The 15,009-nt window shown below is 40.7% G+C and overlaps 1 protein-coding gene across 3 annotated transcripts in view; it reads left to right on the top strand.

The window, feature by feature from the left end:
• The first annotated feature begins 5,941 nt into the window (after positions 1–5,941).
• BDH2 (3-hydroxybutyrate dehydrogenase 2) overlaps positions 5,942–15,009 on the top strand; it is a 28,856-nt gene continuing 19,788 nt past the window's right edge. The window contains exons 1-6 of one of the 3 annotated variants that reach the window (XM_072118797.1): positions 5,942–6,151; positions 9,072–9,144; positions 10,725–10,803; positions 11,713–11,809; positions 13,584–13,692; positions 14,261–14,321. In XM_072118797.1, the coding sequence (XP_071974898.1) occupies positions 9,073–9,144; positions 10,725–10,803; positions 11,713–11,809; positions 13,584–13,692; positions 14,261–14,321 (418 nt within the window). In that variant the 5' untranslated portion in view covers positions 5,942–6,151; position 9,072. The other 2 variants (XM_072118788.1, XM_072118778.1) reach the window with 2 other exon arrangements.

Below are 15,009 nucleotides of genomic sequence, written 5' to 3'. Positions count from 1 at the left end.
ACCAGTGTCTCTTCCTGTGGTAATAACTTTTGAACGCTGTTACTTATCAAAGCGATTCTGAGATTGTTTTTTTTCCCCACATGTTGTACTTCATTTTAGTGGTAAATTTTGGCTGATAAGTTTTGCGTTTATTTACAAAAAAAAGAAAAAAATGATGAATTTTTAGAAAAATTTGCCATTTTCGAAATTCTAAATCACCGCGTTTTCAGGCAGATAGATTTACCACCTAAATAACTTGCAGAATAACATTTCCCATTTGTCTACTTTACATTTTCATAATTTTTGAAATGTTTGGATAATTTATTTTGACGTCACGCGGCCTACAAATCGAATAGCGATTTTCCGTATTTTCGGAATTGACTATTTTGGGGATAAATACTGTTTGAAATCAAATTTTACATATTTAGCAACAAAACCCCCTATATCACCAACCCATTTTCAAATCTGCACCCCTCAAACTATCAGAAACAGCTTTTACAAAGATTGTTAACCCCTTGAGATCTTCATAGTAATTGAATAAAATGGCGGTGAAATTTAGAAATTTCAAATTTATCAAATTTTGTCGGTTATACGTTCATTTAGCCCTAAAATTTACACATTTCCAAAAGATAAAAAGAGAAAACTCACCATAAAATTTGTTCTACAATTTCTCCTGAATGCAGCGACCCCCCACACGTGGCCGTTACTTGTGTTATGGGGGCACAGCGAGGCGCAGAAGGGAAGGAGCACCCTGCAGCTGCCAGGATTTTAGTTTTCTGGTTGCCCCCTTTTGAAGGCTATAAAATTTTCGCTATTCTGTTATTTGGGCCATGTGACGGCATTTTTTTTGCGGGACGAGATGCTTTTTCCAGTGTTACCATTTTGGGGATGGTATCACCTATTGTTGAAAATTTTGGAACTTTTTTTGAGGTCATGAGTAGAAAAGCATCAATTCTGTACTGGATTTTTTACTTTTTTTTTTTTTCCGTGTTCACCGTATATCCTAATAATCCTGTTATCTTTATTCTATGGGTCGATACGATTACGGGGATACCAGACATTAATATTTTTTCTTATGTTTTACTAAATTTGCCAAATAAAACCCTAATGTGGGGAAAAATCTATCATTTTTGCATCGCCGTCTTCCAAGTGGCATAACATTGTTACGTTTTTGGCTACAGAGCTGGTTGATGGCTTGTTTTTTGCGGGACATGTTGTTCTTTGCAACAATATCATTCTGGAGTACATATGTTTTGTTGATCACTTTTTATTGCATTTTTAGTGGGATATAATAGGTAAAAATCATAATTTTTGGCGGGTTTTTGACGTTTTTTTTTTTACGGCGTTCATCATATGGGTTCAATAGTTATTTAGTTTTATTCTATGGATTGTTACGGACGCGGTGATACTATATATGTGGGGTTTGTGTTATGATTTAGACTTTTTTGAGCGTTATATGTCTCTTTATATGTTTTCTGGCTTATGGGCATTTTTAGTGATTTATAAAGTAATTTTTTATTGAAAAACCTTTTTTTTTACATTTTTTTACTTGATCCACCATGGGATATGAACAAGCAATCATCTGATTGCTTGTTCTTGATAATACTCTGCAATACTAATGTATTGCAGGGTATTATCAGTGCCAGCCTATGCAGATGCATAGGCTGACACTTTGCCTTTAAGATGACGTCACAGATGCCATCTTAAAGGTAAACCCTCCAAGGCTTCTCTGGGGTCCCGATCGGACCCCAGAGGAGCCAAAACAGCGATCGGCCCCCCCGAAAACGGTGCGGGGGGGGGGGGCGATCGTGGGGTAAAGACCCCCAAAAGGCATGTTAAATGCCGCGGTCGCGTTGACCGCGGCATTTAACGGGTTAAACACCCGCGATCGGAGCCCACTCCGACCGCGGGTGTTAGCCGGGGATGTCAGCGGTAGATTACCGCTGAAATCCCGCGGCTAGCGATGCCGGTTCGGCTGCTATACAGCGCTGAACCGGCATCGTCTCTGCGCCGTAGCTGTACTGCGCTGAGCGCTAATCGCGGGACTCAGCGCAGTACAGCTACGGCGCAGAGCGCTAAGGTGTTAAAAGACATCTTGTGGTATGATGTATACATTCTAAATGCTGGGAATGGGGTCTGAGGTATTTTCATGTACTGTAAATACTAGAGTATAAGCCGAGTTTTTAAGCTGATTTTTTTTGTGCTGAAAATTCCCCACTAGGGTATATAAAATAAATAAACTGAGTACTCACTCTTCCCGACACCCCGGGCAGGTCCTCTTGTTACTTCATGAACGCTGGCGCCAGTGACAGATCCGTGCACATGAAGTAAGAATAGCACCTGCCTGGGGCGTCAAAAATGTGAGTACTTTATTAATTTTGTATGTGCTGGGCATACTGGGGGCTGGCTGGCTGGCTATACACTGGGGAGGCTGTGAATAATGCCTTTCCCACCCTAGGCTTATACTCAAGTCAATATAATTTTTCCCAGTTTTTGGTGGCAAAATTGGGTGCCTCGGCTTATACTCTGGTCGGTTCATACAAGAGTACAAACAGTACTTACATTTTTGTTGGATGTGCTGCTCATTCAGTCAAAATTTCAGAATTGCTCCTAACAATTGTGAATTGTTAATGCTTACCTTGAAAAAAGTATATGGGATTCTTTCTATTCCATCATCCCTGCCAAGACATGTACATGTATACTGATCAGATATAACACTAAAACTATGTGTAACTCCCATGAAGCCTTAAAAGAGTATTCCAGGAATATGAATGTCTGATACAAAAACCCATGATGCTTTATTCGAAATAAATGAATATAACAAAACTCTGTTATTAGTCACAAAATAGAGCTTAAATCGTTTGATTTTGAGATTCACAAAATGTCATGGCTTCTCTAAAGTATGTGGAGTTATCACCAAGATGGCCGCCACTGGGTACTAAATGTCCCATGATCCTTTAGCTCTCAGTAACTCCTCCTCCTCCTCCTCATGCTCTGCTCCCAGTGATGATGTAACAGACTGTCCTGCTGTGTTACCATAGTAATGATGTGTAACTGCCATCACTGCACATCACCTCACTGAGATGACATCCCACAACAACAAAGAACCAAAAGAACAGATAGGATGTGCACAAAAAATGGCCATACTGGATGCACTGCAACCAACAGACTATAGCCAAACATGGTGGTGATCACATGACCTGCCCAGACAGGTGCAGGACATGTGATGTGGGCAATGGACCGACTGCCATCTATTTTCTCCACGCATAGCAGAAAACTGACTGATTTTAAAGGGCCAGTAGCATTTTAATTCTTTATCATTTTACTGCTAGGGGGAGCAAAATTTTAAACCTAAGCTAATTACAAACTGGCTTATATTTTAACCCCTTAATGACCGCCCTATCGGGTTTTTACGGCGGTCATTAAGGGTACTTCTTCTGATGCGACACCTTTGATGTGTAACTGCCATCACCAGAACACTGGCCATACTGGATGCACTTCAACCGACTACAGCTAAACGTAGTGGTGATCACATGACCTGCCCATGCAGGTACAGGACATGTGATATGGACATGTGACCAGCGGCCATCTTCTATCCTGTGTCTCCTCCGCTACGGACTGCGTGGAGGAAATTAACGGACTGAGTAAAGGACCAGTAGCATTTTAATTCTTCATTACAGTGTATGTCACCAGCATTTTTCTGCTAAGGGGAGCAACATTTTAAATAACAACTAATTACATATTAGCTTATATTTTAAGGACCCATTTGTATAATTATGCTGATTCCTGGAATACACCTTTAACCTAGATGCAAGTCAATTATTTATGTTCATTTACTTAGAGCACCATTAATTTCATGATGCTATACAATTAATAAGGAGTTCACATGCATTGCAAGATCCAGAGATCAGGAAACTGGTGGAAGGAGGACCCTGCCCATGCGGGTTCATAATCTGTGTAGGAGGATAGCTGGAGACTTGGGATGAGGAAGCAGAGCAGTGCAGTTATTCCTTGTTGGATTTGTTATTCCAGATGGACTTTTAGGTTACGTTGGAAGGTGGGGGACTGAGTGACACCATTTGGGCGCGAGCATGGGGGGATGTACGGGAGAAACCTGGGTGATGGTTGTGAGCCCCAGTTAACACCTTCAACTCCTTTCCCTCTGTCTATATCCGAACCATTTTTTGCAGCGTAGCAGGACGAGTCATCCTGATGAAAGGCACCACTTCCAGCAGGGAGTAATTTGTTAAAGAAGCTGTACACCTAGCAGTCTATGGTTGAAAAGGAGTGGTCTGTAGCCAGCTACATTCACAGCCTAGTGGATGGAGATTTTATGCAAATCCCATCCACGTGCTGCGGACGTGGATTTCAACCTAAGATGAGGATGTTCAACAGCTCCTCATAAAAAAAACAACAGCTCTGAGCCCTGCTGTGTCAAATTTAAATCCAGGTAGGCCCACAAATTCGGGGACCTGAAGGGTATAATAATCTGGGGCTACCCATGTGGGGTCAGTGGAAGTCCCAGGCACTGGAACCCCATGGCACCTCCTCGGGGGTCCTTACAGGTCACTGGAAGTTGAGCAGGAGGATGATGATAGGTAGAAGGGGACATCATCCCCACTTGCTGACTATGTGTCAGAGGCCAGCATGTTGTATGGCTCCAACACGGTGCACGTCTTCTGAGACATTGCACACAAAGATAAGAATGTGCACCTGAAAATTAACATCGAGAACATACACCAGGGAAATTAGACTATGTGCACCCAACTACCGTCTAGCCAGCACACACAAAAAAAATTTAAATAATGCGCACAAACCACACGGACAAGCTGCACAGATGGCACACACAAAAAATAATGCGCACCAAACTACACGGACAAGCCGCACAGATGGTACACACAAAAAAAATAGATAAGTGCACCCAACTACAGGTACCTTTTAGGGTGCTCTGAATAAAAAATACCAGCCACCAAAAAAAAAAAAACACCTATGTGCACTGCACAAATGCATCTAGCTTGCCCTAAGACAACCTAACTACCGTTAAAGATACTGTGCAGCACTATTCACACGGTGCACTGAAAAGTGCGTCCAGTGCAAAACAAGGCTAACACAGTGCACTGAAAAGTGTGTTTGGGTTCAAAAGGGACAGACAGGAGATGGGAAAAACAGAGGACAAGTGTGATCACACAGGGAACACAGAGGATGCAGGAGGGAACAGATGGGGATCAATAGGGATCAGATAGGAAAATAGTGTTTTGGTGCAAACAGTAACGCTCTGCTCCTCTCTCCAGTGATACCAAACAAAAAATGGTGCTGCTGGAGGAGGAGCTAAAAACATGTTTTTCAGCCCATAAACGCTGCAATTGGCAAGTCAGGATTGACTGGCCAATTGCAGCGATTGGCGGGCGGGACTGATCCGATTGGTCGGGTCATGTCAGCAGGAGGTTCTCCTGCCTCCGTCACCCGCGTCACATCGCGTTGTCACCATGTCATGGTGACACGGGAGAGCCCAGGTGCGCTTGCGCCGTACTAGTACGGAGCTGAGCGCTAATGCGGGAGCCATCGCCATACTTGAGGATTGTGTAGACGGTGTAGTTTATCAAATGAATAGAGGGCGGAATGTATTTGCTCTTTATTGAGACCATTAAAAAAAAAAAAACATATTATCTAGTCGTGTAAACTAATATCAATTAATCTGAAGCCATTGTGAACGCTATCAATAAGCATATGAATATATGTCATTTTTTATTGTGATCTTTCACTTGGGTATTAGAAAAGCTGAGTTATATAGCAGCCGCCTATACCACAGAGGAGGCAGGGCACACTACTGGTTTTGCAGACCTACCTACCACCAGGTGGCGCTCCGCTGCAGCTCATAGTGAATCCAACAGTTTGTGTGTCAATCTATAGGTATTTATTTCCCCCTAGCGGTGGATGTAGTCACTAACATCAAATACGCGACACAGATAGAACGTAGACACTTGTTACCAGAGAACAAAACCAGCTCCGTGCGTCCGTTGTAGCGTACTAATATCTGTGAACACTGGGTGGCGGCCGTCCCTCGGAGACGTGTGTAAGGACCTTCTCTCCTCCTGCTGATTCAGCAGAGACTGGCTGTTCTGTGTCAGGTGACTGCTGACAGTCCAAAGCTCGTTTGGGCCCGCGTGCACAGGTTTGTATAGCAGGGACCGTATAGTCTGTATGGTACCGGCGCTAGAGAAGCCATGTACAGATGGACATACCCTGGCAGTAATGAGATGCGTATGACTAGTGGAGTGCATGCTTTGTGTAAGCTCCTGGGTCTAGTAATAGTGACTGCTAAGCTGTTAGTCTTGTGAATGTATGAAGCTATCGATATGGTTACTGTATTTCATTAGCATTTTGTCTGGATCATATTTTTAAACTTTGGAGTTCATCTCCCATAGTATAATATAGCACCTATATGTTTCACAGTGATGGATTTATTGAACATTGTGTAGTATGCGATAAAAGCAACATTATTATAGTCCATTGGGTAGATCTTCTGCAGCTTAAAGGGATTGTCCACTTTCAGCAAATAAATATTATACTTTGTGTAAGGAAAAGTTATACAATTTTCCATTATACTTTCTGTATCAATTCCTTACACTTTTCTAGATATCTGCTTGCTGTCTTTCTATAGAAAGCTTCTGTTTACTTTCAGTGGATAGAAATCTTCCCATTGTTATGTGATGTCACACAGGTGCACAGCTTATATCACACAGCTCTGATTATGCTATATCTATGATTTACTTAAAGTGGACAACCCCTTTAAGTTTGATCTGTGGCAATAGTCAGTAGCAAGGAAGTGACAGCCCACACATTTCTGAACTTTTTCTGATACACAGGCATTTTACAGCACATGTATTGGTGCCAGGCCTAATAACAATATTTTTAATAATGTAAATCTGGCATGCCGGATGAAGTGATAATACAGTTTAGTACTTTGTATTATATAAGTGGAGTTATAAGAATCAAACAGCTGCTTATTAAAGTCTCCTTGAAGGACTAGTGTGTGAAAAAGTGTGTGGTAACTGTTTATAATAACCCATGCTATAAAAATGCCACATTATTTATGAATAATATGAAAAATAAAAGTTTTTTTTGGTTGTCCATTACTTTAAAAAAAAACATAAGTTATAAAAAAAAAACCAAAATTTTTCCCAATATGGTACTGATAAAGGTATCATGGTTTTTATTAAAGAAGTCAGAGGTATTGGAAGCCAACAAAAATATTTAAAGGAAAATGTTTCATTTTTTTTAACGGTGCAAAAGTAGTAAAACTTAAACCAATTTTACCCTATTGAATGACTAGCCCCCTCAGGTTGTATTGTACTTTTTAGCATTCACTCATTTTTGTGAAATTGGCAGTTTACTTATAAAAAAATCTCCCCCATAATCCTATGAAACTGAGCCGAGAAAAGTCATATCTTGCCTTAGGTCAAGTTTGGAGGCTGCAGTGGGAGAGTCATAGATGTATGACCCTGTTTCCCCGATAGTAAGACACCCCCGATAGTAAGATGTAGTGGGGGTTTTAGGGGGGGTCGACTAATGTAAAACGTACCCCGAAAGTAAGACATAGTAAACTGTACGTTGGAAAAATATAAGCCATAGTACTGGTACCTATAGCTGCATTAACTGCGGGATGCGGATGGTTAGAGCGGGATGCAGACTGATCTGGAGCGGAATGAGCGGAGGGATGTGGAGGCCGCTGGAGCAGCAGTAATGCTGTCCGTGGTTCATCAGGACCATGGACAACATACAAAAACACGCAGTTTCAGTGCCCTCACCGTAATGGCGATCGGATCAATTCCTCTGCGGTGCTGGGTAGAGGTGTGGCTTCTTCTTCTTCATGGAGGAGCCGCTGGGCCAATCAGAGGGGCCACCAGCGGCTCCTCCATGAAGAAGAAGAAGCCACACCTCTACCCAGCACCGCAGAGGAATTGATCCGATCGCCATTACGGTACCAAGTAAGCAATTCACAAAATGCACCATGTAAAGTTTCCTTAACTTTTTCCAATAAGACATACCCCGAAAGTAAGACATAGTGGGACTTTTGGGGGTAAAAAGAATGTATGACACTGTCTTACTTTCGGGGAAACACGGTAGCTTCTATTTTCTGGTTCTGTAGTACCTTAAAGCACGCCGCTGTTTTCATATTAAAGATGAGCATCAGGCTTGTGGTTGTGCACTACAGAACTAGAGTTAAAAAAGGCTGTAATTGGATTTTTATCTTTCATTTCCAACTTTGTCATTAATTCCCAACTACTAGATCACAGAACCACAAACCTGATACAATATGAAACATGGGATTATTATCTTTAATACCAAAAGCATGTTTCTAGGTGCTATAGAACCGGGGAAATGGGGCATCAGAAGTGACTTCATCTCAGGCAAAATATGACTTTCCTCAGATCATTTTCACATGACTGGAGGTGATTTTTTTTACAGGTAAAAGGCTGAGATTTCACATAAATTATATAATTATAGAAATTACATTTTCTACCCTACCTGAGTATTTTAATGAGGTAAAATCTGGTCCCTCTAACTCGCTGTATCAATCCAGAGAATAATTGTATTATGATGTTTAAGTTTCTAGGTGAATGGCACCAAACTTAAAGAGGTGGGCCACTTTACCTCGTGTTTTATGTGATTTGTGGGCGACAGGATATTAGGTAATTTACCAATATACATCTAGTAATAGTTCTGTATTGCTTTCTTGATGTGTAAAGTGAAGCCTCATCAGCCAGACATTAATGTCCATAAAATGGCTGAAGATGGAGGATGAATAATCGCTAGTTAGAGATCACATGATCCTCCAACTGCAGATGTATATTGGTCAATTGCCTAATATCCTGCCCCCTGCGCATAGATTACAAAAAACATGAGGTAAAGTGGCCAACCCCTTTAAAGCCCTCCAGAGAGATATACAGTGCCAGACATCTGCCAACTACTAGGCCCTTCATGTTTAGCCACTGCTCAGCTCACCACAGTGGCAATGCAGGGATTTTTATGTGCATACAGATGTTTTTCAGTGTAATTATGAATTCATTCTGTTAATATTTTTTAGATAGAATGGGTCGGTTAGATGGAAAAGTCATTTTGCTGTCAGCAGCAGCTCAGGGAATTGGACACGCGGCTGCCATTGTAAGTCTTCCAGTCAAGAGCCAGTCTATCATCTTGTTTTATCTGTATCTTTACCAATAGTTATAAATGTCCAGTACATTGTGGTGAAACATTTACCACAACGTTCACATAAAGTTTCTCAAAATAATACTAATTTCATATAAATATATTCTGAGTATTGTGGCCTGACATCTGCATTTGACACATGGTTTTCTAGAAGGATAATCTCTATCACATTATGTGGTGGTAAAGGGGTATTCCAGGAATCAGCATAATTCATAAACTAATGGGTACTTAAAATATAAGCTATTATGTAATTTGCTTATATGTAATTAGTTGTTATATGTATATATAATATATATACATTGTTATATATGTATAATTTTGCTCCCCTTAGCAGAAAAATGCCATTGACATACACTGTAATATAGAATTAAAATGCTACTGTGATTTTTTTTTTCCTGTGGAGGAGGCACAAAACAGAAGATGGCCGCTGGTCACATTTCCTCATCACATGCCTGGGCAGGTCATGTGATGATCACCATGTTTGGCTGTAGTTGGTTGGTTGCAGTGTATTTAGTATGGTCAGTGTTGTGATGAGACATCATCTCAGTGAGGTAATTTATTTATAGCATTATGGGTTTTGGTATCAGACGTTCTTATTCAACTTGTAGGGAGACCTTTTATCAATTGTATATCAATTACATGTTTGTGGTAGTAAAAAGGCATTAAATGGCTTTTTTGCAACCTTTTACCTTCAAAAAACTCACATGGGACAATGCTCGCCGCTTGCAGTTTAGAGCAGTAACGGCAGAATAATCATTCTGTCAGCTTGTGCAAGGGTTTGTAAGCAGGGTTGTGGTGTTAGAAAGCTTCCAACTCCTCATTTTCCCTAACTACAACTCTGACTCCAAATCCATGACTCTGAATCCACAGTTCTGTTTTCCTGGTCACTCTAGCAATGCAGAGATAATTGCAGGCATTCATTCCTAGTGCCTTTTTCCTCTGATCTGTAGCAGAGGCACTTCACTACTGAGCATGTACATGAAGTGCAGCCACATCTCAACTAAAAGGAGGTGCAGGGCTACACAACCCGCACCGACAGGCCACATGCAGCCTGTCAAGAAATGATTTGCGGTCTGCAGCCTGCTGACAGTCAGAGTCCAATTAGCAGTTCCATAAGTGATGTAACATAACTGATGGAAGAATTAACAGGAGGTCGGGTAGCGGCAAGCACAGCTGAGAAGTTCTCATTGCTCCCAGGTCCTCTCCTGCTCTTCCACTCTATCTATGTTCTGACTCCTGATACTGGTTGTATGCATCGAGTTAAAGGGGTTTTCCCATGAATCAAAGTTAGGTCCTATCCACTGTATAGGACCTAACTTGCTGATCAGTGGGGGTCTCAGTAATAGTATGTCACATGTTGGTACATATGTAGATGTCTTCTTCAACGTACTCGTCCAAAACTTTGCACATTCTAGAACTTTGCCTGCATTAAAAAGCTGTTGTAAATTTAGTGTGTTTGTAAGAAAATGAATTAGCATTGTTTACCGGTTAATATAGAGCAACACTACTAGTTCTATTCTCTTTTGAACCTATAGGCATTTGCTAAAGAAGGAGCAAAGGTGATTGCAACAGACATCAATGAAGAGAAGTTGAAATCTTTGGAATCATATGAAGGTTGCTATTTTCAATTGGTGTTTACTTAATTATATCTGTGTTTAAAGCCCTACAGTTCTTGATCTCTATACTTCCTGATCCAGCTATGATATCCTGATTGTAACATATGACTGACGCCCTTAATGACCCATTGATTGGCTGCAGATGGCACATGTACATATTTCTACATCATTGTTGGAGCATAAACTAAGGCAGTGGTGGCAAACCTATGGCACGGGTGCCAGAAGCAGCACTCAGAGCCCTTTCTGTGGGCACCCGGGCCATCACCCCAAGCACACCAGACAGGACTCAAAGAATCTTCCTCCAGTTCCAAGCAACTTAAAAGATGCTGTTTTCAGTCATATTTTGATACTTACTTCGCTAGTTTGGACTGTAGGAAGAGGGAGAATGAATAGACAGGTCCGAATTCTCTTTGGAGGACCTTCTGCTGCCCCCCTGATTACAGAGGGACACTGGAAAGAAGCTAAAATAATGCACCTTTTCCATCTTTCTGCTGCGTTGCTGTCCTCAGGAGGCCAATATGATTGTTAAAGAACAGGGAGCAGTAAGTTACTGCTTTAATTTTTGGGCACCTCGCGATAAATAAGAGGGGTTTTGGGTTGCTTTTTGGGCACTTGGCCGCTAAAAGGTTCGCCATCACTGAACTAAGGAGACTGATAGTAAACGGCATGTGCTCACCGCACCATCATCGGGAGCCATAGAAGTCTAGGGGGGGGCCGTGATCTGGTTACAAATCATGCGACCAGATCACTGCCCCCATAATGGCCGTCTGAATGAGCTCTAAATCCAAATGACCCCTTATGTATTTGGGGTTTAGTATTTAATTTTCAAACAAAAAAAAAGAGAGAAATAAAAATCTAGACTTTATCATATGCTTCTCTAACTGGGATTTTTATACAATTATTTTAGGTATTCAGACAAGAGTATTAGATGTTACAAAGAAAGAGCAGATTGAAAAACTCTGCCAGGAGATTGATAGAATTGATGTGCTCTTCAATGTAGCTGGGTAAGTATATGTCTCATGCCCTATAAAACAATGGGCTGCTCCGACCAGTCAAATTACATGTTTCTAAATATAATCTTTCAGATTCCATTGTGTAAGATTTTTCCTTTAAATGTCAGTATCATAAACTCCTTTCTCTACAGCAAGTATAAGGCCCCTTCCACACTTGCGTTGCAGATCACGTCAGAGTCTGATCAGGGTTTGGTCAGTGAAAAACTGACATTTTGCATCAGAGTGCAATCAGTTTTCAGTCAGAGTTTGTTCAGCGTCTCAGTTTTTCACGCGCATTTTTAATGCATTTTCATTGCAATTTCAATGCGTGCAGATAATGCGCGTGAAAAGGACTCAGGACTGAGCTCTATCTTTTCAATGGCAATTGATGCATGAAAAACGCATTGCACTTGCATGTGTCTCAGAGTGCAATGCGTTTTTGATGCATCTCCATAGACTTGTATGGTGTGTTTTTCACGCGCGTGACTTGCAAAAGTAGAGAATGGCGAGATTTAATCGCGCGTTAAAAAAAACGCACGTGTGCGCATGAAAAAAATGCAAGTCTGAAAAAGCCCATTGATTACAATGGGTCAGAGTGCGATGGAAGTTCTGCGCGTCAAAAGCACGCGCGTGAAAAACGCAAGTGTGGAAGGGGCCTAAGGGCTTATTCACATCAGTCCATGAATTGAACACAGTGCTGTGAACAGATTTTACAACACCGTAGTTATCTGTGATAGAGTGAGTCACCGACTAACCACTGGACTGTCATGTACTAACTTTATTTATAAGGACAGTAGTTCCATGGGGATAAAGCACAAAGTCTGTATTTCATGGACCACATACGTACGTGCAGATAAGGCCTAAGACAGTATTGCAAACTATGTATGGAATAAGAAAGCATATATGACTATTAACCGCTTATGTGAGCTGATTTATAACACTTATTTTATAACAGTGTATTAATCACTTTTGAGTCTCAAATGAGATCCTATTAGATTAGATTGGATAAAACTTTATTCATCCCCCAAAGTGGAAATTAAAGTGCTCCAGCAACAAACTACAGAAAATAGAGATATGGAAAAAATACATATTTACAACAACAGAAATAAGTTGTCTGTCATCATAATTTACCCAATAACATCAGTGACAATTCCTCATGGCAAAGAGGACAAAAGATTTCCGATACCGATGGTTTTTAAATTGCACAAACTCTTTTACAGATTTAGCCTATAGAAAAATGGGTTGGGTTATTGCCTTGAATTTGTCCAGAATCCTTTGTTCCACATTTGTGAAGCTCTACTGTTTACAACCTATTACCCCACTCGCTATTTTTATCACTTTGTCCATCCTGCATATTTATCTAGGACAAATACTTGACCCAAAACAGACCACACAGAAGAAAATTCTGCTGACCACCCCAAAGTTATAAAATATCTGATTTTATTTACACATGTCATTAGCCTTGGCTTACACAGAGAGAAAAGATGAGAAAAAAACTTTTTTTTTACACTTTGTCAGAGTTGCATTTCCAATTGAAATTTTTATCCATCTCAACTCACAGTTGCCTTCTTTTAATTCTCTCCAATTTTTTCACAATCAGAGTCTCCCATTGATACCATCTTCACAATCATCTTTTGTTAACATTTCGGATTAGACCATTTCCCCTGCTCCAGTTCCTACTCTACTGATTTCTATTGCTGATGAGTAATTCCCCATGTGGAGCAGTTGTAGACTACCATTCAAGTAGTCCAGTACATATGATATTGTAATCTGTGTTCTGTTACAGCTTTGTTCACCATGGAACCATATTGGATTGTGAGGAGGCAGATTGGGATTTCACTATGAATCTTAATGTGCGGAGCATGTATCTCATGATCAAAACTTTCCTGCCAAAAGTAAGTGTGCTCTTTCACTCATGTTGTGCTAAATGTAATGTTTCATCTTCAATTGAATATCTTAAAGTAGAAGGGAAGAACAATTTACCACTGGCAGAACTACCAGTTCAATGGTGGTCAACTGTAGGCTCCCCGGTCATTGCACCTGCCGGCATCAGAGCTGTGCATAGTGATGGCAGAGAAGAAAAGATAGGAGCTTTGCTGAGCCGGAACGCAGAAAGGTGAGTATTTGACTTTGTTTCAACCCAATTTGACAGTTAGGAAGGAGGCATGAGGGGAGGTGATGCAGAAACGTAGGCATACATTTGCTAAAGAAAGGTAGACAGAAGATGAGGGGGGGGCACATCAAGTGAAGCACAAGGTGGGGGCTGAAGAAAGGGAGGCGAAAGGTGGTGGGGGACATAAGGGGACATAAGATGGGGGCTACAGATGGAGAATTTTGTGTGGGGAGGGGAACTCAAAGGAGACAATATACTATGCAGGGCCCGTTAGGAGGTTATAAAGTTATACATTGTATAATTTACATTATGAACATTAGTTTTACTGTAATTGTTATTTTTTTTTCCAGATGCTTGCTCAAAAATCAGGGAACATTATCAACATGTCTTCAGTAGCCTCCAGTATTAAAGGTATTCATAATAAATATATATAAAATATTATTTTGAATGATATTTTTTTAAATAAATTTTCCTACAATATAACTAACAAGTTGCATAGTTTTGATGTGTGTGTGTGTGTTTTAATTACTTTTCTTAAGCCATCTTAAAGGGGATTGACCATGCAAAACTTCAGGAACAGGCAGTAACCCTTTTGTAACCAAATATTTTGTTCGTGTTGTTGTTAGTAACAGCAGGACTTTGAAAAATATATTCCAGGATAATATCTGGGCCGGAGCACATTGAAAATCCTCTGTCTGCTGTATTCTTACATCTCTTCATTCAAGCTGCTGCACAGCCACTCCCCTTTACTCTGAATGAAAGTTGTAACAGGTTTCTAGTTGATAAATGTCAACTCTGAGGAGGAGGAGAGGCTTTGGAGCCGCTAGCTAAAGAGATTTTGCATAGCAGTGCAACCTTCTGTGCAGTGCACAATATTCAGCTACAATCCTGCATTATAAATCAATTTTTATAGTTGTGCTGCTGCTGCTAAAAACACACACAAGTTATGATAAGAGTTCTCTAGGACCAGTAACTAACACTTTCTACAGATCTGCATGGTCAATCAGACTTACTTTGAAGTGGAAATTGCAAATGAGTTTGCCCACTCAGCTATACTGCACATTATTTTTATTACTAAAATTTGCAGCAAGTGTGCTTT

The sequence above is a fragment of the Engystomops pustulosus genome, chromosome 1 (assembly GCF_040894005.1).
Source record: "Engystomops pustulosus chromosome 1, aEngPut4.maternal, whole genome shotgun sequence".
Classification (NCBI taxonomy): domain Eukaryota; kingdom Metazoa; phylum Chordata; class Amphibia; order Anura; family Leptodactylidae; genus Engystomops; species Engystomops pustulosus.
The sequence above is the reverse complement of the archived record's forward strand: the minus strand, read 5'-3'. Positions and strand labels throughout refer to the sequence as shown.